At 35.1% G+C, this 18,951-nt stretch overlaps 1 protein-coding gene across 5 annotated transcripts in view; it reads right to left on the bottom strand.

Moving 5' to 3' along the window:
* Window positions 1-18,951, bottom strand: part of GRIK2 (glutamate ionotropic receptor kainate type subunit 2) — a 648,281-nt gene that overhangs the window by 33,227 nt on the left and 596,103 nt on the right. For all 5 annotated transcript variants that reach the window (XM_082633756.1, XM_082633753.1, XM_082633752.1 and 2 more), the window contains one exon: window positions 5,866-6,091. In XM_082633756.1, the coding sequence (XP_082489882.1) occupies window positions 5,866-6,091 (226 nt within the window). The remainder of the gene's footprint in view (window positions 1-5,865; window positions 6,092-18,951) is intronic.

Consider the following 18,951-nt stretch of genomic DNA (forward strand, 5'->3'; position numbering starts at 1 on the left):
TTTAATCCTCTGCTTCTGAGGCTGCTGGGAGAGATTTCCCTTTCTCTTCTTTGTTCGCACAGCTCCAGGGTCTCAGCTTTGGATTTGGCCCCGCCTCTGCGTGTAGGTTGCCAGAGGGCCTCTGTTCTTAGCTCAGACAGGACAGGGTTAAAGGAGCAGCTGCTTCAGGGACTCTGGCTCACTCAGGCCGGGGGGACGTAGTGCAGGGCGAGCCCGCGGTGGCAGAGGCCGGCGTGACGTTGCAGCAGCCTGAGGTGCGCTGTGCGCTCTCCTGGGGAAGCCGTCCCTGGATCCTGGGACCCCGGCCGTGACGGGCTGCACAGGCTCCTCGGGAGGGGGGCGTGGACAGTGACATGCACTCGCATACAGGCTTCTTGGCGGCGGCAGCAGGAGCAGCCATAGCGTCCCACACCCGTCTCTGCTGTCCGCGATTTCAGCCGCGGCTCGCGCCCGTCTCTGGATCTCCTTTAAGTAGCGCTCTTAATCCCCTCTCCTCGCACACCAGGAAACAAAGAGGGGAAAAAAAGTCTCTTGCCTCTTCGGCAGCTCCAGACTTTTTCCCGGACTCCCTCCCGGCTAGCTGTGGCGCATTAGCCCCTTCAGGCTATGTTCACGCCGCCAGCCCCAGTCCTCTCCCTGTGGTCCGACCGAAACCCCGAAGCCCAAGCCTCAGCTCCCAGCCCTGCCCGCCCTGGCGGGCGAGCAGACAAGCCTCTCGGGCTCATGAGTGCGGGTCGGCACCGATCCTCCGTGCGGAAATCTCTCCGCTTTGCCCTCCACACCCCTGTTGCTGTGCTTTCCTCTGCGACTCCGAAGCTTTCCCCCTCCGCCACCCGCAGTCTCCACCCGCGAAGGGGCTTCCTAGTGTGTGGAAACCTTTCCTCCTGCATGGCTCCCTCCCACTGGTGCAGGTCCCGTCCCTATCCTTTTGTCTCTGTTTATTCTTTTTTCTTTTGCCCTACCCAGGTACGTGGGGAGTTTCTTGACTTTTGGGAGGTCTGAGGTATTCTGCCAGCGTTCAATAGGTGTTCTGTTAAGAGTTGTTCCACGTGTAGCTGTATTTCTGGTGTATCTGTGGGGAGGAAGGTGATCTCCACGTCTTACTCTTCCGCCATCTTCCCCGGAAGTCCCCAGTAATGAGACATTTTAATAAATTGAAATTCAGTATTATTTGGCAATGAAAATAAAGAAGAATATGGTAAAATATTCTTCCTAGTCTATAATTTTGCTATGTCAAAGTATTATTAGATGCTTTGAATTTTTATTAATATGTACTGATAATTTTACATTAAAAGTCCAAGAAAGTCCTATAAAAGAAATTTATCATGTGTTATTGCCTAATTTTTAAAAATTCATTTTAATCAAAACACTAATTTATTACACTATTATACCAAACTAACTACACACTATGAAGAAATGATTCCACTTAGATATATAATTCAACTTGATTTCTTAAGTTTCTCATGCAAGTGACCTTGCCTGTATCAATGACTATTTTCTGCAATAACTACGCTTTCTTCAGAAGGCAAAAGTTGATCTGATCAGCTGAGTTGAACAGATAAAAGGAAAAAAAAAATCTACACCCTAAGGCTTATAATTTAATTTGTTTCGTTCTCTCATATATAAGATAAGCTTAAAATGAGAATAGAAATTCCAAATGCTGTGCCCAGTATTTTCCTTCATTTAAAAAGTTACATTTAAAAAGTTGTATAGTTTATACATTTATTAATATTTTGAATTGTTTTATATTTTCCTTATAAGTCAGTATCTTTCAGTAAACAGTGTCAGGGGTAGGGAGAAAACAAAATTGCTATTTGTATGTTTCCAAGAAACTGTAACAGCTTCCCTAGAACTGATTTAACTGTTACCTTTCTTTTTTTAAATAGCTTTCACATCTGAAATATCTCAGGGAGTTTTTGAGAATTATATAATATACTATTTTGATTTATTTGTAACTAGCATTTCCTCAGAGCAGAACAACATGATAAGAGACATTCCTGGTACACTGGTACATTGTATTTACAACACAAACAAGCAAACAAACCAAAAAATCCCATCAAGGTAAGGTTTTATATTAAGTATAAGTCAAATTTCTTTATTCTAGAAATTCTGAAATTATGAGTGCTATTATGTAACTAATATTAATGTAGAATATCTGTGCTATACTCTAAAGTCCTCAAACATCCTCCCCAAATCTTATTCAATTCTCACTACCTTCAGTCACTCAGGTTTGTTTAATGAGGTCATCGCATTGAGTAATGTAAGGTGACATGCTGATCTTTAGCTCCAAAAGTTGTTTTCTATATTTATAAGTCTTGCTGCACCATCATATTTTCATATGTAGAGTTCATTTGTTGAACAAATAATTGAGGGTCCACAGAGTGCAGGCACTATTGTTGTGTGGGCTTACAGCAACAAACAGACAAAAATCTCTGCCCTATTCCATGCAATGTAAACCAAAAGAGGAGGGTAAGGATACACAGGAATCTCACTCCTTCCAGAAACAACACTGAAAAATGCATTTATTTTCTTCAGCTCTTTCCAAATGAAACTGTGAGGCAATGGGAACCTATCAAATCACTGCTTCCATACCTCTCATAAGTGTTTAAGAAGGTGTTTGATTTTTAAAATTTGTTTGAAAACATCAGCTAATCATATTTCTCCACGTAGTTTCTAGCCCACTTTAAGTCAAACTCTGGGACTCTGTCAAGTATATTATCTGAAACATTATTAAAGTTTAGCATTAAAGAGACCTTAGGTGTTCCTAGTCTCACCCTGTAATTTTACTAATTAAAAAAAAGAAAGAAATTTAGAAGCTATAAATTTCATGTCACTTGTCTAAGATCACATTAAGTGACAAGGCTAAATCTAGAATATCAGTGTGCAAAATACTACATGATGATACTTTAGAGCATATTATCAGCCTCTTTTCTAAAACATAAATTTGTTCATATAACTTTTCATAAATGAGTACAAGTACGCTTGAAAAGTTATCAAAGTTACTCATCACAAATTCCAAATAAATGGTACATCAACTCATGAAGTTGTTGAGTTCTTTAGGTAATTCTTACTGAGGCAAAGAGCCATATGGGATCTAACTATGAAGTATGCCAGGATTTGAACACTCCATCAACACAAATCTGTGGCAATAACTCAAGCCTTACTGTGAATATAAGTATAATTTAAAGCATTTTGAAAAGAAGTGCTTCTTAAGCTATAATTATGAGAACTCAAACATTTTTATATATTAGAATTAGAAAACTTCTGAATACATACATACATTGGCATAATAATGGCAAAGCTTTGGATGGCCTTTCCCTAGTGCAAACAATAAAGGGGGTTCATTTTGTGTAGAGAATTTTAAAACAATAATAGCAACAACTGTCACCTGGCACTGGCAAGTCAAAACATGTCAAAAGTAAAATATTCCTCTCTTGAAAATATCTTTTGTTCATCCAGGTTCTAAACAATTACTATTGAGTTTTAACAGCCCAACTCTTATTGAGTTTTGAATTAGCATCTGTTTATGTCTTATTCTTTAATAAACATTGTACTCCACTTGGAAACTAATTTGGAGAATTCTCATTATACAGCTCACTCCCCCAAATACGTGAGCTCAGCTACACTTGCATATTTTTGGAGCAAGAACTTAAGGTTCTTGTTTTTTTGTTTTGTTCTGCTTTGCTTTCACAATGACTGTGCAATCATTATTTTGAGTCTACTATGTAATTGCAGGAATATGTAATGTTACAGGAGAGAATGTCTCAAAATTCTCTCAAAGACAGTTCAAACTATTTTGAGCTATAATGAATTTGAGTAAACTTTACCTAATATGAAAGAATTTAATGTTGAAGTTTTTGAAGTCATTATGGTGGAAAATTCTTGGCCTTCCTAGACATTTGAAAGTTGTTAGAAATGATCCCAAAGAAACAAAGACATGGACACTATTGCAATTTCTGGAATTTATCATGAAATGGGATTTTTATGAATCTGTGCCCAACTTTCTAACTATGGTATACATGTTAGCTCATTTGAAAGAAACTTTTCAAAATTAAAAGTAATAAAATTATGAATGAGGATACATGGACAAATATGACTATACCATTTTTTTAAACACAAATACATGAAGATCCATTTTGACAAAGTCATTAAAAATTTGCAGAAGTTAAGGCTCAGAAAAATTATAGTGTCATTATTCATTACTGTATAGCCAGTGAGTAGCTGTAAGTGCTTTCCCCTTTCTTTAAAAAAAAAAAATGATGTAATAAAAACATGTTAATCTGTTGTTTTTTTCCCTTTGCATACAGTATCAGTTTCCTATTTCTGCTATAACAAATTACCACAAATTGAGGGGCTTAAAATAACACAAATTCATTATCCCATAGTTCTATAGGTCAGAAGTCCTAAAAGTGAGGTATCTGCAGGGCTGCATTCCTTCTGTGGCCTCCAGGAAAGAATTGGTTTCCTTGTCTCCTAAACTAACTTCTAAAGGTCCTCTGTATTGCTAGGCTGTGGTCCTTCCCTCCATCTTCAGTTCACCAAGTAACATTTTCAAATCAATCTCTCTCTCTCTCTCTTCCTCCCCTTCCCTGCCATGGTGTCCCCCCGACCCCAAGATTTATATATTGAAACCTAATCCCCAATATAATGGTATTTGGAGGTGGGGTCCCTGGGGTGTGATTGGGTCATGAGGGTGGAGCCCTCATGAATGCGATTAGTGCTTTTATTTAAGGGACTCAAGATAGATTCCTTGTTCCTTCCTGGTCTATTAACCAAGAAGCAGCTTCTCATCAGACACCAAATCTGTTGGTACCTTGATCTTGGACTTCCTGCTTCCAAAACTGTGAGAAATCAATTTCTGTTGTTTGTACAGCACCCAATCTCTGGTGTTTTGTTACGGCAGCCCAGGTGGACTAGCACATTCTTTCTCTCACTACTTCTATTGTGATACCTTCTTAATTGTGACACTTGTGTGTCCTTCTTTTAAAGACCTTTTCAATTATACTGGACCCACCTGGTTAATCCAGGATAATCTCCCCATTTTAAGATCCTTAACTTAATCACATCTGCAAAGTCCCTTTTGTCATAAAAGGTAATAAATTCATATGTTCTCAGGATTAGGCCACGGACATTTTGGGGGAGCCATTTTTATGCCCATGACATGTACATATATACTGTAATATGTATTTATACATTCATTAATCATATGAATGTATATACATGTTCATATACATTATACATAAATATGAAGCTCAATAAATGAAAATTTTCATTGTCTTTTGCGGCAATTATTATTATTTCATTCCATGATTATTATTGAAAAGAATTTTGTCATATAGAAGAAAGAGAATGTTAAAACTAATCAAGCCTAGTGTAAAATATTCTAGGTATGTTGCTGGTAAATAGTCTGCTATTCCTCTTAAATAAACATATACCTCTTGTAAATAAAATAATTATTCACAGTAACCATTTGTGGCTCATTCTTTTAGTTAACTAAGTCAAATACTATATTCATAAGCCACCAATCTGAAAAAATAATGTTGCAAAAACTGTATTCATAATAACTTTTTTTAAGTGTAAGATTGAGAAGGTCCTTTGAGGGGGGGAGGTGTTGTGGATGTTTTGAACACTGATACAGTAAAAATGTCTACTGACCATTTGGTAGAAATCAATTTTCCTTCTGTTACTTATTCCTTTAGAAGCAGATGTCCAAATATCTTCCTGATTTTATACAGTCTCAGAACATAGCAAGATACATTTGTTTGAAGCAAGATTCCTAATGGCATATGGAGGCACTGTTTTTCTTCCATTTTCACAGCAACTAAGATTAATGAACAAAGAACAAGTGGCTGACATGAAGCCTACCCATGGGGGTGCCGACGCCATAACCTTTGGAGTCTATGAGGCCTCCAATCTGTGTCAGGTTACAGTTCCTCTGAGTGACAAACTCAATGGTTGTTGACTCCATTAGGAAAGCATAATCGGAGGTGAGGACTCTCTGGATTCCTTCTTCATTACTTTTGACGAGCACGGACTGCCTCCTGCTACTCATAAAGGCCCACATTTTGTCATAGGTGGAGATTTTTGATTTCTGGGGAAAAATAAAATACATAAGAAAGACATTTCTTAGTTTCCACATGATCCTACAATATTTAGATGAAATTGACCATATTTAGTTTGCTCATCCTACCTTATAACTGTATTAGTAATAACAGTGATACTAAGCCACAAAAAAGTCAAAATCTGTATAAAAACATTTCTCAGCAATTCCTCATCATATTTCCAGGTATAGAGCAGATTTATTTAACAAATGTATAAAAAATGTCCTGATGTTCAAAAGTTCACAACTAGTAAATCATAGGAGGCAATAAACAAGAGAAAATAAACAAGATTAATAAGGACAGTTTTTTGTGTTTGTATCTCACATGAATATCTCATGTGAACAACTTTATCCTTCAACATTACTATAACATCAAATTTGGAAGATGCAGACACTGGACACTAAGTTTTTTTTTTTCCCCCCGAATTCAGTTGACTATAAGACAGATGTTACATTATCCCCCAAGGATACATACAGATATAGGTTGAAGAGATGAGAGGAATTTGTTACAAATAAGGATATTACAAATAAGAATGACTACATTTCTGCTAAGACACAGTCTGGACACCACAGGACTTCTTTTAACCTGCCTCAGGACAACAGGAAATCAATCATTCAGGTCTTACTAACTAACGATTCCTGGACCAAGAAAATAGAAGAGTTTTTACATCCAACCGGAAATTCTCAGTAGGGCTTCAGTACGATCAATTGCTAAAGGAAAGAAATGGGTTTTGTTCAGAAGGCACTGGTAAAACATAAACAGGAAAAAGGTTAGCATCTGCTTATGGAAAGCTCGTCTGTGAAACCTTTATCTTAGTTTAATTTTTATACAATCACAAAAAATAATACTGCAACAATAAACACAAGAAGGATATTCACCATACTGGTTGCTCTGTCATGAAAACTCAAAACTATTTTCAAATAAATAGATACGCAGTCTTTTGCAGCTTAAGCGTGCATTTAGTCCTACATGTGCCAGGACATAAATGCGATATTACTCCTTCCACTAAAAGGTAGGTACACAGTAATATTTAGAAATATTCTGGCATTATTTCAATGATAAAATCGGAAGAAAAACCTTAATTTGGGGGGGGGGAATACCTAAGGGTACAATAAGTGCTTTATAAAAACAAGTAGCTTTAGAGCTAAGAAAGGGTAGACGTGTAAACCTTTGCTCTCCAGTGAACACTAAAACATGCTAAAAGGCCAGTGGCTTAAAATGGGAAAGAAGGCAGCTAGAACCCCCAGAATAAGATTGATATGATTGCAAATTTGGGCAGCTATGGAGGCATGTCAGTTGTTTTCAAGTAGAATAATCAAATGTTAGGAGTAGAAAAGGGAAACGAAAGGAATAATTAAGGCTATGATGAAATTCTTATTGGAATAATTAAGACCAATAGTGAGATTTTGCAAAGACGTATCTGGCTATCCAAATTAGTAACATAATAAGGATAGCTAGAACAAGTTCATTTCCTTTCAAAGGTAAAGAATTTTTCTCCTAATGTTTTGGATTAAGTGAGGCCCAAATACACAATAGAATCAAAATGAGAGCTCACCTGCAGATTAAAGAGATTTTATGTAAAAAAAAAAAACTTGGATACAGTTTTTGATTTAGTGAATCTGTGACTGATAATAAACACAATCCAAAAATGTAATACTAAAAATTTATGTAATCAAAATTGCATGCTCATTTCTTGACAATTTAAAATGTAACATCTTTAATGGAGAGTGATAGTGTAATATCATAACATGGGTGTACTCATTGAGGCCAAAAATCAAGCAGAGATAAAAAGTGTACAAAAAGTTATTCTTACTTGTATTGGTCATAAATCTCCTAAATTCTCTGCTTTATTTTAGTTATAGGAACATTAGCAATAAATACATTTTATTGCTTTAGTTACATGATTTTCAATTCATGATAACATGTTCCATCACTGAAGAGTTAATTTAAATAAAAACTTGAGGACTAGTAATTTTGTCCAAAACAAAGGGAGAATATAATGTTTACAATGGCACTAATCATTTAAATAGTATAATTACATCTTTCTCTTTAACATTAAAAGTAGAAAATTTTAGTTTAAACATTATGCAACACAATTTAAAAGAAGAGAATTACATTTTTAACAGTACATGAATGTATCCATTATTAATATTTTGCTGTGGTTAATGATGTAAACACATCAATCTTTTTTAACAGAAACCACACCCAACAAACTAAGATATATTTCTAATATATTCTTTACAAATGTATAGTTTAATTTTACATTAATGTGAAATGTAGTATTATTTTACATTTGAAATGTCTAATCTACAATACTAACCTTCAGCTGACAAAATAAGGATTTTACAAAATATATTTTTATATAAAATTCTTGGAACACTTTACTGCACTGATTTTTTATTTCTATGAGCATTTCCTAGAAGGTACTATTTATATTCATTTTGAAACTAATCATTTCCTATGTTTTAAAAAAATTTATTAGAGTATGGTAGATTTACAATGTTGTGTTAGTTTCAGGTGTACAGCAAAATGAATCAGTTACACATACACATATATCCACTCCTTTTTAGATTCTTTTCCCATATAGGCCATTACAGAGTATTGAGTAGAGTTCCCTGTGCTATACAGTAGGTCCTTATTAGTTAATCATTTCCTACCTTCCATGATTACTTAAGTATCTCTTATTGATATACTTCTGATTTTCTGAAATCTATTGTCTATGATTTTTGTACAGGTTCACTCATCTTTCCTGTCTGCAGAAAATGTAAGTATTTCTATTGTTCCTATATGACATAATAGGTTTTGATAGAAAAGTTACCCAAATTGTTTTGTTTCTCATAATAAATATAAAAACCCAAATAAGAAATATTTCAATTTAGAAATATTGACTACTTGCTGCTCACACACAATCTATATGGCTTGCTTGCTTGTTTTGCTGTCATTCTTTAACCAGTTTCCAACTGAGCACAGTCATCTCTCAGTTATGGCTGTGAAACACAATGCTGTGTAGAAAAGATAAGGGAAGTAAGATTAAAAGCCATCACTACCTTTGTAGACTGCATGTGTGTATGTGTGCGGTATGTAATGCCATTCAACTCTTAAACAACTTCTACAGAAAGTTGAAATAGAAAACTAATCTTTAGCATTGCCTGGCAATTTTATTACTTTTATCATTTTCAGTAGTGAAGATGGTATAGTGCATCACTGGTTTAAAAACACAAGGTCTGAACAACATGAATTTTACTGAAACCCTTAAATTTAAAGCAGCTAAGATGGCTTATAAAATACTTGAAAAAATTATCTGAACAAACTCTTAGGCTGAATGTGAAGATTGCGAGGCTTTTTTCTCTGTAAATCTGGCCACTCATAAATACTTGATTACCTATACTTAACTAATATATAGATAAATTCTGAATAATGTAGGCCTGAGCCAGAAGTAATGATCACTAATTCTATATCTCTTATTAATGAAAAATATGTCCTTATGCAAGCCAGTTAATCTTTTAATTCCAGTTTACATAATAGTCAAATATCTTTGCTAAACTTACAGGGTTTTTGTGAGGATCATATAAGACACTACACGTAAACACACTATGCAGTAGTAAGACATTTTTGTAACTCCAATTATTTTTTTAAAAAGAGAGCATACTACTCCCAAGTGCTTGTGTTTTATTTTTCTTAAAAAACACCGAGTATTCTGGCAAAGATGGAAGGTTGAATATCATCTTTGAACACATGTTCTCTCCTATGGCATGAAACCACAAGGCAAAAGAGAAATGGATAGGGTGCAACAAAAAATTTTGGAAGCTGGAAAGCAGATAGATGAATTGTAACTGAGCTAACCAATGTTTAGGACCCCTTTCTCCCCTGTAAAAGTTTCTGAGATTGGCATCTCTACATCCGTCTCAAAGCCAGAATGATAAAACGTCTAACAAAAGTAGAATTTATTGAAAAAATGTCTTAAAAACAACTAACTCTGAGCAGCTTGGTGACTGCTCCATCCCACCCAAGCAAAGGACTAGAGGTTTTATTCTCTGGGAAGTAAACAAGAGTGCACTGGAGGAAGTTGAGCTACGGGGGCCCATACTGAAACCAGAAGGAAGAGGTTGGAGTCTACAGCCAATGTTGAAACCAGTCAGCATTCTGTCTGTTTTGGTTCTTTGAATTCCAAGAAGATTTTTTTAAGCAAAACTGGACTGCTCTAAAGAGATAATAATAATAATAATATTAATAACAATAATAATAGTAATATCAGTTAGCACATATAATATCATGTGCCAAACATTATTCTAAATTATTTATACATATTAAAATTTTTTAAGTTTTACAAGATTTCTATTAGGTGGTAGTATTTTTGTCCCCATTCTAAAATTAGAAAACCAAAACAGAGTGCTTAATAATATGTCTAAATGTGGCCTCTTCCCACCAAAACCAGGAATCAAACATGGGCAGATTAGCTACCAAGTTCATAGTCTTAATTATTGCGCTATATCAACTGCATCTAAAGGCATATATCATGGATTTCCAACAAAACAACCCACTATATCACCCTAAAGTGAAGCTCATAGTTTTTCACCCTTAACTAAGCACCCAGAGATTTCAGTGAGTCTCTAACCTAAATTATAAAGACCAAAACAAATAAAATGGCATAAATGTCCTCAGAGAGGCAATAGATGCTGCACAAATGCAAAGAAAAAAAGTTAAATGGACTCTGTTGAAAGAAAATACATTCAGAGAATACATATTAAAAATCTGATATCAAAAATGGAAACCTCAAGTGAAATGTAGAATAAAAGAGAATTTAAAACACTGCAATTGGCTTGACCTCTAATTTCAGAATATTTGTATTAAATACATGTGGAATTATACTGATATGATACTCTAAGATCTAATGTGTAAGGAGGAAATAAGAAGCCTCAGCTAGTTTTATTTCTAATAAAATAGAAAATTGTTGAACATTTTCAAGGTAAAATAGACTGTAGGATCTCTAAGGTTAAAATCAATAGGTAGAAGCTGTATAAGTTAAAGAGTAGGAATAAGAACTCATTTAAGGTCAGTAAGCAGGTATTTAAAATTAATAATCAAATATTTGTATGTTGAGTGTGAAAGCTTATGTAAACTTATTTAGAAATAAGGATATACCAAGTTGCAATGTGAACTAAAGATCGTAGGTGGTAGGTGCAGCATGTTGAAAGAATGACCTGTATACTATGTTCTGCCGAATCTCCTGTTAGACTAAGGTTAGTTTCATTCAGTGAAGTAGCTACTGATCATTGCCAAGGAACGTGATAAAATCGTGGATGGAGACTAAGCTGCTGAGCTAAATGTGCACAGCCTTTGAAAGTCCTCTAGCCACAGGGATACAGAGAAGTGAGTACCTACACAGAACACCAGAAAAGACTCAGGAATTGGGACACAGCTTGGCCCTGTGCATCACTGTTGCCAAGTTCATTAGGAAAGACATTCCAGAAGAATGTATTATTTAAGAGGAATATGAAAAATGAAAGGCAGGTAATAAACTAAGAATCAAAAAATATAATTTTCTGTAAGGGAAGAATTGAGATAATGGCAAATTAGGGCATAGAAGAGAAACTATTCAGATAGAGTATATCCAAGTTAAAAAAAATATTGAATTAGTGGAAAAAAAAAGAATATCTTGTTTTACTCCTTTACTTCACAAATGAGAAAACTAAGGCTACTTGATAAGAAAAAAATATTAGCAGTGAAGGTAGATTTGTAAAGAGTAAAATGCTGATAGGATTTATGACATCATGGTTTTAAAGAAGAATTTTCATTCCATAACAAGACAATAACTTCTTTGGCAAAAATGAAAAACATTCCTAAGTATTATCATTACAGTTAGGCTGTACATAGTAATATAAAGTCACGCAAATAAATCAAGTCTCAGAGATATTGCTTGAAGTGAATATTAAAATCAAAGCACTGTAAAGGAAAAGCATATTTAAAATGTTTGAAATAAAATCGTCTTATTTTCTCACACAACCCACCCCGCCGCTCTAAATACTGGAATAAATTTCTTTCTTTTGTGTGTGTGTGTGTCTCATAAAGACACTTTTCCTTCTGTGTTACATCAGACAGATTTAGGATGTCAATGTTTAGCAGTGTTTATTTTATCAAAATGCTGAGGCTTGTAAGTTGATTTGGTTTTTGCTACATCAGCACAAAACCAATAAAACTAGTTCATAAGGCATTGTCCTTTTATAATAGCAGTTTTCATGGGCTATGAAACATCAACAGAAGGATAAAAGAAAAAATTCTTGTCAAGAATAAACTTACAAAGAATAAGAAATACAACACTTTTTAAAAATTCACAGATGCCAAAAGATTGTGTGCTTTACAATGAGCATTCAATATACTTAAAATATTTTAAACATATAGCTAATGATTCCAAATTTAAGGACACATAGCTTTAGTTTCTGATAGAACTCGAAATAAAGTTTGCAAACTGAAATTACCTGGCTCTTTGAAGATCTCCAATATCTAATGGGTTTTAGGTAACATTTTTCCTGAGCATTTTAGAGAGAGATTTTTAGAACAGGTAAGATATTGATACAAGGATAGTTCTTTGAAATTCTGTTTCTATCCCATCTAAAATGCTATGAAAGCCAATAAAGTAAGGCTTACTCTTGTACCATTGGAATAGATCTTTTATTGTAAGCAACATATTTTACAAATTCAAAGCCATTTAAAAAAATCTTTTGAGTTAAATTCTTTAGGACACAAATGAATTCTTCTCCCCCACTCACTTTGATTGCTGTCAAATACAAATTAAAATTTAGAAACCATCTTGTGTTCATTGGACCTATTTTTATAAACCTGTCAGATACCCTAAAAATGATAAGAAAATATTTGCTAGACCTCTAGAAGTTAATTTAAAATTAACTTTTTAAGTGTGTTCTAGAGGAAAGCTTATTTTCTTGAATAAGAGGGAAAAATCTTTAATATTAATCTTGTTTGAACTATCATAACCACAAAGCATCAACAGTACAAAGAAAATCCAGTACTATTTTGTAATATGTTTTTTATACATAATATTTGAAGCATTGACTACAACTCAGATTTTTTAAAAAGTTTATCAAGTAGTACAACACCTAAAACATCTTGAAGTAACTTTTAAAAAGACTTTATGTTAAGAACCCATTTATTTTTATTTAAAAAATAAACATTCATGAAAAAATATTTTCTCACCTAAACCATAATGTGTGGCAGAATTAGTTGAACTCTGGTGTGTGGATGAAAGTGGTGAAATTACTAAAAGAAGAGGCAGTAATTTCTGATGATTTTCCATAATTACCAAAGTACATTTGGTGTCATTGGTACTTACTCAAATCATTCCTTTTCAATAAATTCCACATTACCAATTTGGTTTCTAATATTAACTTAAATATTTGGTTATAAGTGCTATAATAACATTTATTATTCTGTTATGAAAAAGGCACATGTAATCATTCCTAATATGTGGTTTGAAAAAGCCCATACCAAGGGAGACCTTGGTAAAGGAGAATTTGGCTGAGATTTGCATTTTAATTTTTTTATTACAGTAAATAAATTACCAACAATAGTGGAACATATGTGCTAGGTAAGAACAGCTGAGCCCTATCTGGAGTCATCTGACCTTGGTCACTAGGAAATTAGAGTTAATTCAGGAAAACAGGTCTGAAGCCATATGTGGTTCATATCAAAGGTGGATCTGAGGCTAGTGCAGTGATCTGAAAGCATTTGGTTGTTAGCAAACCTGTCAGGCCTTGGAATAATTCTGGCAGTTTTATCTTGAAGCATCTGCAATCTCTTAAAACAGGATATTTGAAGAGAAAGACAATGAAAGAGAATTGCTCTTCTCATCGTTACGGAGAGTTAATAGAAGAATAAGAGAGAGAATTATGACTGAGCATAATAGGATGGGCAGCAGGTTTAAAGTGACTTGGTGCAGTTAAAGGCAGTTATCCTTTTGAGGCAGTTGAGCCAGGATTTGATAGTTCATTCTGCACTATTCAGAATCCCTACTGATGATTCTTCTGGTCATTGCATTTTATCCTTTAAATGAGATATCTTGAAATTTCCTGGTCAAATATTTTCTTTTCTTATAAATAATAGTAATCCGCAATATAGTTTACTATCATTTGGTCAAATTTAAATAAAATTAGGAAGCTTGACTTCACTGGGTCAATGAAGGACCTTGAACCACAGTTTCTTGGCCATATCTAACAAAATGCTTCCCTAACAATTTCAAAGAAATGTTACGAGGAATAAATGAGAAAATTCATATAAAGTCACTTCGACAAGCTATAAAGCTCTCTAAAGATATCAGGATTTTATTCTTATTGCAAATTTTATGTGATCAATCAGTGGAGGAACATAGTAACTCTCTACTAGGACTGCAGCATATAACTACTATATTCTTATATCTCTGGCTTTACCTTTAGAATAATTTATAGGAACATGGAAACATTCACTTGCTTACCCATTCACTCACTTGTTCTTTCATATTTATTGAGCACCAGCTTGGTGTAAAGGACCATGCCAGGCACTATGCATGTAGAGGTTAGACCAAAACAAAGCATGGCCCCTGTCTTAGCAAAGCTTAATGTCCCATAAATACAGGAAAAGTAAACTAAGAATTATGAAATGGTGTGATAAATGCCTTGACAAGGGACAGATAAGGTGTAACCTAAATTGATGAGGGGATGTATGACAGGAAGTCAGAGGAAATAATTCCTTTTCCTTTAGCATTCAAATCAATTACAGTTTTGCTGGGTCTCTCCTTTCTAATTGAAACTCTGAACTATAAATAGGTGTGGGGAAAAAAATCCTCAACACTTGAAACTCTTAAAGGAATCATTGTTCTCGCTTTCAGCCAGTACCCTTTCCAGGATTTCTAAACTCTTCAGGGAGATGCAAACCTCATCAAAATACTTTAAGAATGATGTTTAGATACATAATGTTTGTATTGCTGTAACCTTGTATACGTCAAAATATACACAAAATGGATACTTTGTTTCTAAACAGTAAATAAATGACCTTAGTTGGCCTTTGTTGGCCTAGAAACAGTTTGAATCACTTCTCCATCCACTGGCTAAACATGCATACTTAATCACGATACCCGTGAATTTAATATGTATAAGGTAATTGTATCAGTGATTATATAAATCACTAACCTGAGGTACATTTTTTTCTGGCCACACCATGCGGCCTATGGGCTCTTAGTTCCCCGACAAGGGATCCAACCTGGGTCCATGGCAGTGAAAGCACTGAGTCCTAACCACTGGACTACCAGGGAAGTCCCTGAGGCACGTCTTAAGTAGAAGAGCCACATCTGACCTAGGTGCTTGAACTTGCCATTTTCTCTAGCTTGACTGTACTTCCCCTGCATATCTGTATGCCTCACACCTCTACCTCCTTCTGATCTTTGGTCAAACATCGCCTTTCCAAAGGGACTTCCACTATTTACTCTATTTATAATTCCAATTCCAATGTAACACAGATATGCCTCCTGCTTGTTATCCATAGCACTTAATAACTATGTAGTATATTACATATTTCCTATTTTTATTTATATATCTGTTCAGTTCCTATCTCCCTTTGCTGTGAGATAAACTGCATGAAGATGGAGATTTTTGCCTTGTTTTGTTCATCATTATAGCATCTCTGCTTAGAATAGTGCCTGGTGTACAGTACGTACCAGTAGCTATTTATTGAATAAGTGAGCTAAAAAAAATAAATGAATAAATGTGTACAATGGAATTATTTCTCTTGTGCTAGAATTTAGAAGACAGGAATATTAGTCTCAGCTCTGGTGTTACCAAGCTAAGTGATATTTTATGAGTAATTTCATATCTCTAGAACTCAGTTTGCTCATCTGCAGAATAAATGGGTTAAACCATATAAATTCTATGATATCATTCACCAGAGACAGTCTATATAATTTTACATATTTAGAAGAATAGGCACATTTACTTTTTTCATATTCTGTTCATGCCTTAATTTAATAAGGAAAAGAATACCATTGGCCTAGTTTTAAAGCAAAGCATAAAGAAATCCACGTCACTGTACTGCATAAATAATTTTCAACCCTATTTCAATGTTAAAGTGTAGCTTTAATGTGTAAACGAAAAATACTACAATGTATTTCACATTCTACATATCTCAGGGATGGGAAGTAAATTAGTGTCCTCTTTGTTCTTTCCCCACTTTTAGACCATCACTGTCCCACCCCTTTTGGAAAACAAACAGAAGTATAAACCTTTGTTCTGTTAAGACTCATGCCATACAAACGTACTACCTGATTCCTCTTACTACAGTCTTCTATTCATTTTCTGGTTATGTCATCAATCTTAAAAAACTGTAGTGCCCAAATGTTGGTTTCTATTAGTGATGAACTAGTAAATGTTTTAACAATTTGGCTCTCTGGACTTCCCTGGTGGTGCAGTGGTTAAGAATCCGCCCGCCAACGCAGGGGACACGGGTTAGATCTCTGGTCTGGGAAGATCTACATGCCGCAGAGCCCTAGAGCCCACGAACCACAACTACTGAAGCCTGCGCACCTAGAGCCTGTGCTCTGCAACAAGAGTAAGCCACTGCAATGAGAAGCCCACGCACCGCAACAAAGAGTAGCCCCCATCCGCGTCAACTAGAGAAAGCCCGCACGCAGCGACGAAGACCCAACACAGCCAGAAATAAAAATAAATAAGTAAATAAATTTATATATTAAAAAAAACCAGTTCAGTTTGGCTCTCTGGAAAAGTGGAAAGGCCAGATTTGTAGCATTTCCTAGTTTTTATGGTTTAAATATTCCCACTCTCACCATTTGAAACTATGGACTTGATACCAACAAAACTATGAAATTCTTAAAAATATAACTCCTGCAAGTCAATATAAGCCAGCTCCAGTATACCCCTTCTTCTCCTTCCCCCAAAGTCCCGAGTGATTTCTCAGTCATTTGACCATCATTTCCAATCACTTTCTTACTAGCACCTCATTCACCCCAAACCATGGTTGTATATATCAACACCTGAAATATCTTTGCTTCAAAATCAATTATTCAAATATCCTACTCTGTGATTATAACCTCTTTCTTTCCTAGTTTTCTTATTTCGTTTCTTTACTGGTTGTAGCTTCCAATCTCACTGGTGTCTCATGCCTGTTAATGACCTACCTTCCAATTCATTTGCTTCCTCTACTTCTTTATATTCCACTTTGTTCAGGTGAGCTTCCACGATCCATAATTTAAAAATTATTGTTGCTAATATCCTAAACTCATTAACTTCTCTCTCTTTTCTTTGGACCACCTAACCTAACAAAAACCTGAGTAAACCCAACTCTTCACTTCCTCTAAGTCTGTATCAAGGCAGCACAGTATTGCTGGAGAACCTCATACTGTCATTATGAAGAGCAAAGCAAAGTAGATGCTCATCGCTGCCCAGAAAGTATAATACTTCTCTCAATTTCTTCTCTACAATTCCTATTTCAACTTTCCCTCCTTTCCCAAAACTCAAAACCTGTGGATTCATTCACTGTTGGAGGTTGATCATTGCTTCATAGAGAAAAATTAAACCGTGTATGGGAGCTGACTCAGAGACCAAGCCAAAGCCCTTCTCACAGCAAAAATCTTCTTAAGTCATAATCTCTCCTCTCTCTTTCTGTTCTGTTACCCTTTCTTCCAAAGGGAATCCTTTATTTTGTGGTTTGTATTCTACCACATCCTTCTGTCTTTTTCAGGAATATTAACACACTGATTTCTCTCTTATTACACCTCTTTGATAGCATTTTGGCATTCTCAAACCTTTTAGATCTTAACTTCCCTTCATCTAGTTGACATTCCTTCCACCTCTAGTTACCATACTTTCTCTTTCCTCCCCTTTACAAGAGAATTCATCAAAGAGTTGTCTTCATTATTTCATTTCTTTATTTTCTACCCAATCCTCTATACACTCCAGTCTGTTTTCCAGTCACATCCTTTTACTGAAATAAGTCTGACTAAATATACCAATGACCTCCATATTTTTAAATATAAGTAGATTTTTTAATTTTTTGTCCTCAGGTCACCAGACCACCCTTCAACATGCAATGCCCTTAACCATTCCTGCATTCCTGACACACTCTCCTAACCACTCTCTTCACATCCACTGCTACCCCTTCCAGTTTCTTCTCTACACTAAGCCAGAATGATCTTTCTAAATCTCAAACTTGGTCATGTCAACCCACAGTTTATTAACTCTCTTACAAGGCTCCCTGCTACTCTCAAGATGAAAAGATAGTAATAACACAGGCTACAAAGTTCTAACAGGCAAAGCTAGTTGACTACCCATTCTCTCATTATTTTCTAACCTCTTTCTAACAGAATATATATTTCCTATCCTCCTGTTCATAACAAGATAATCATGTAACCCAATTATGCCCAATGAAATAATAAAAAATGTTAATGGGGCTTCTGATGAACACTTTTTGATAGGGCAGGTTCAGTTGGCATGCTCCCAGAAGCTTCCTAGACTAATTCTATGTTCTCATAGTACACTGTGGCCATCCTTTGCAGTTTTTAAGTATATATTCTATTTAATTATCATTTGGTTAATTTCCATATTCCTCATGACTTTTTTTGAGTCATGCTGTCTAGTGTATCTCTACACTTAGTACAGGTACTGAAAGAAAGGCACCCAATAAATATTTGAAAGAATGAATACAGCACACTAATGAAGTGATAGGCAGTTAGTTATGAAACACCAGGTTATTATCAAAAATATAATATCACTGAAGAAGCATCCTAAGGAAAAATTCAAGAATACATGTTTATTAATTCTAAAGTATTAACTACACATAAAGTTATTACAGAACA

The sequence above is a fragment of the Mesoplodon mirus genome, assembly GCF_964341445.2.
Source record: "Mesoplodon mirus genome assembly, chromosome: 10".
Lineage (NCBI taxonomy): Eukaryota > Metazoa > Chordata > Mammalia > Artiodactyla > Ziphiidae > Mesoplodon > Mesoplodon mirus.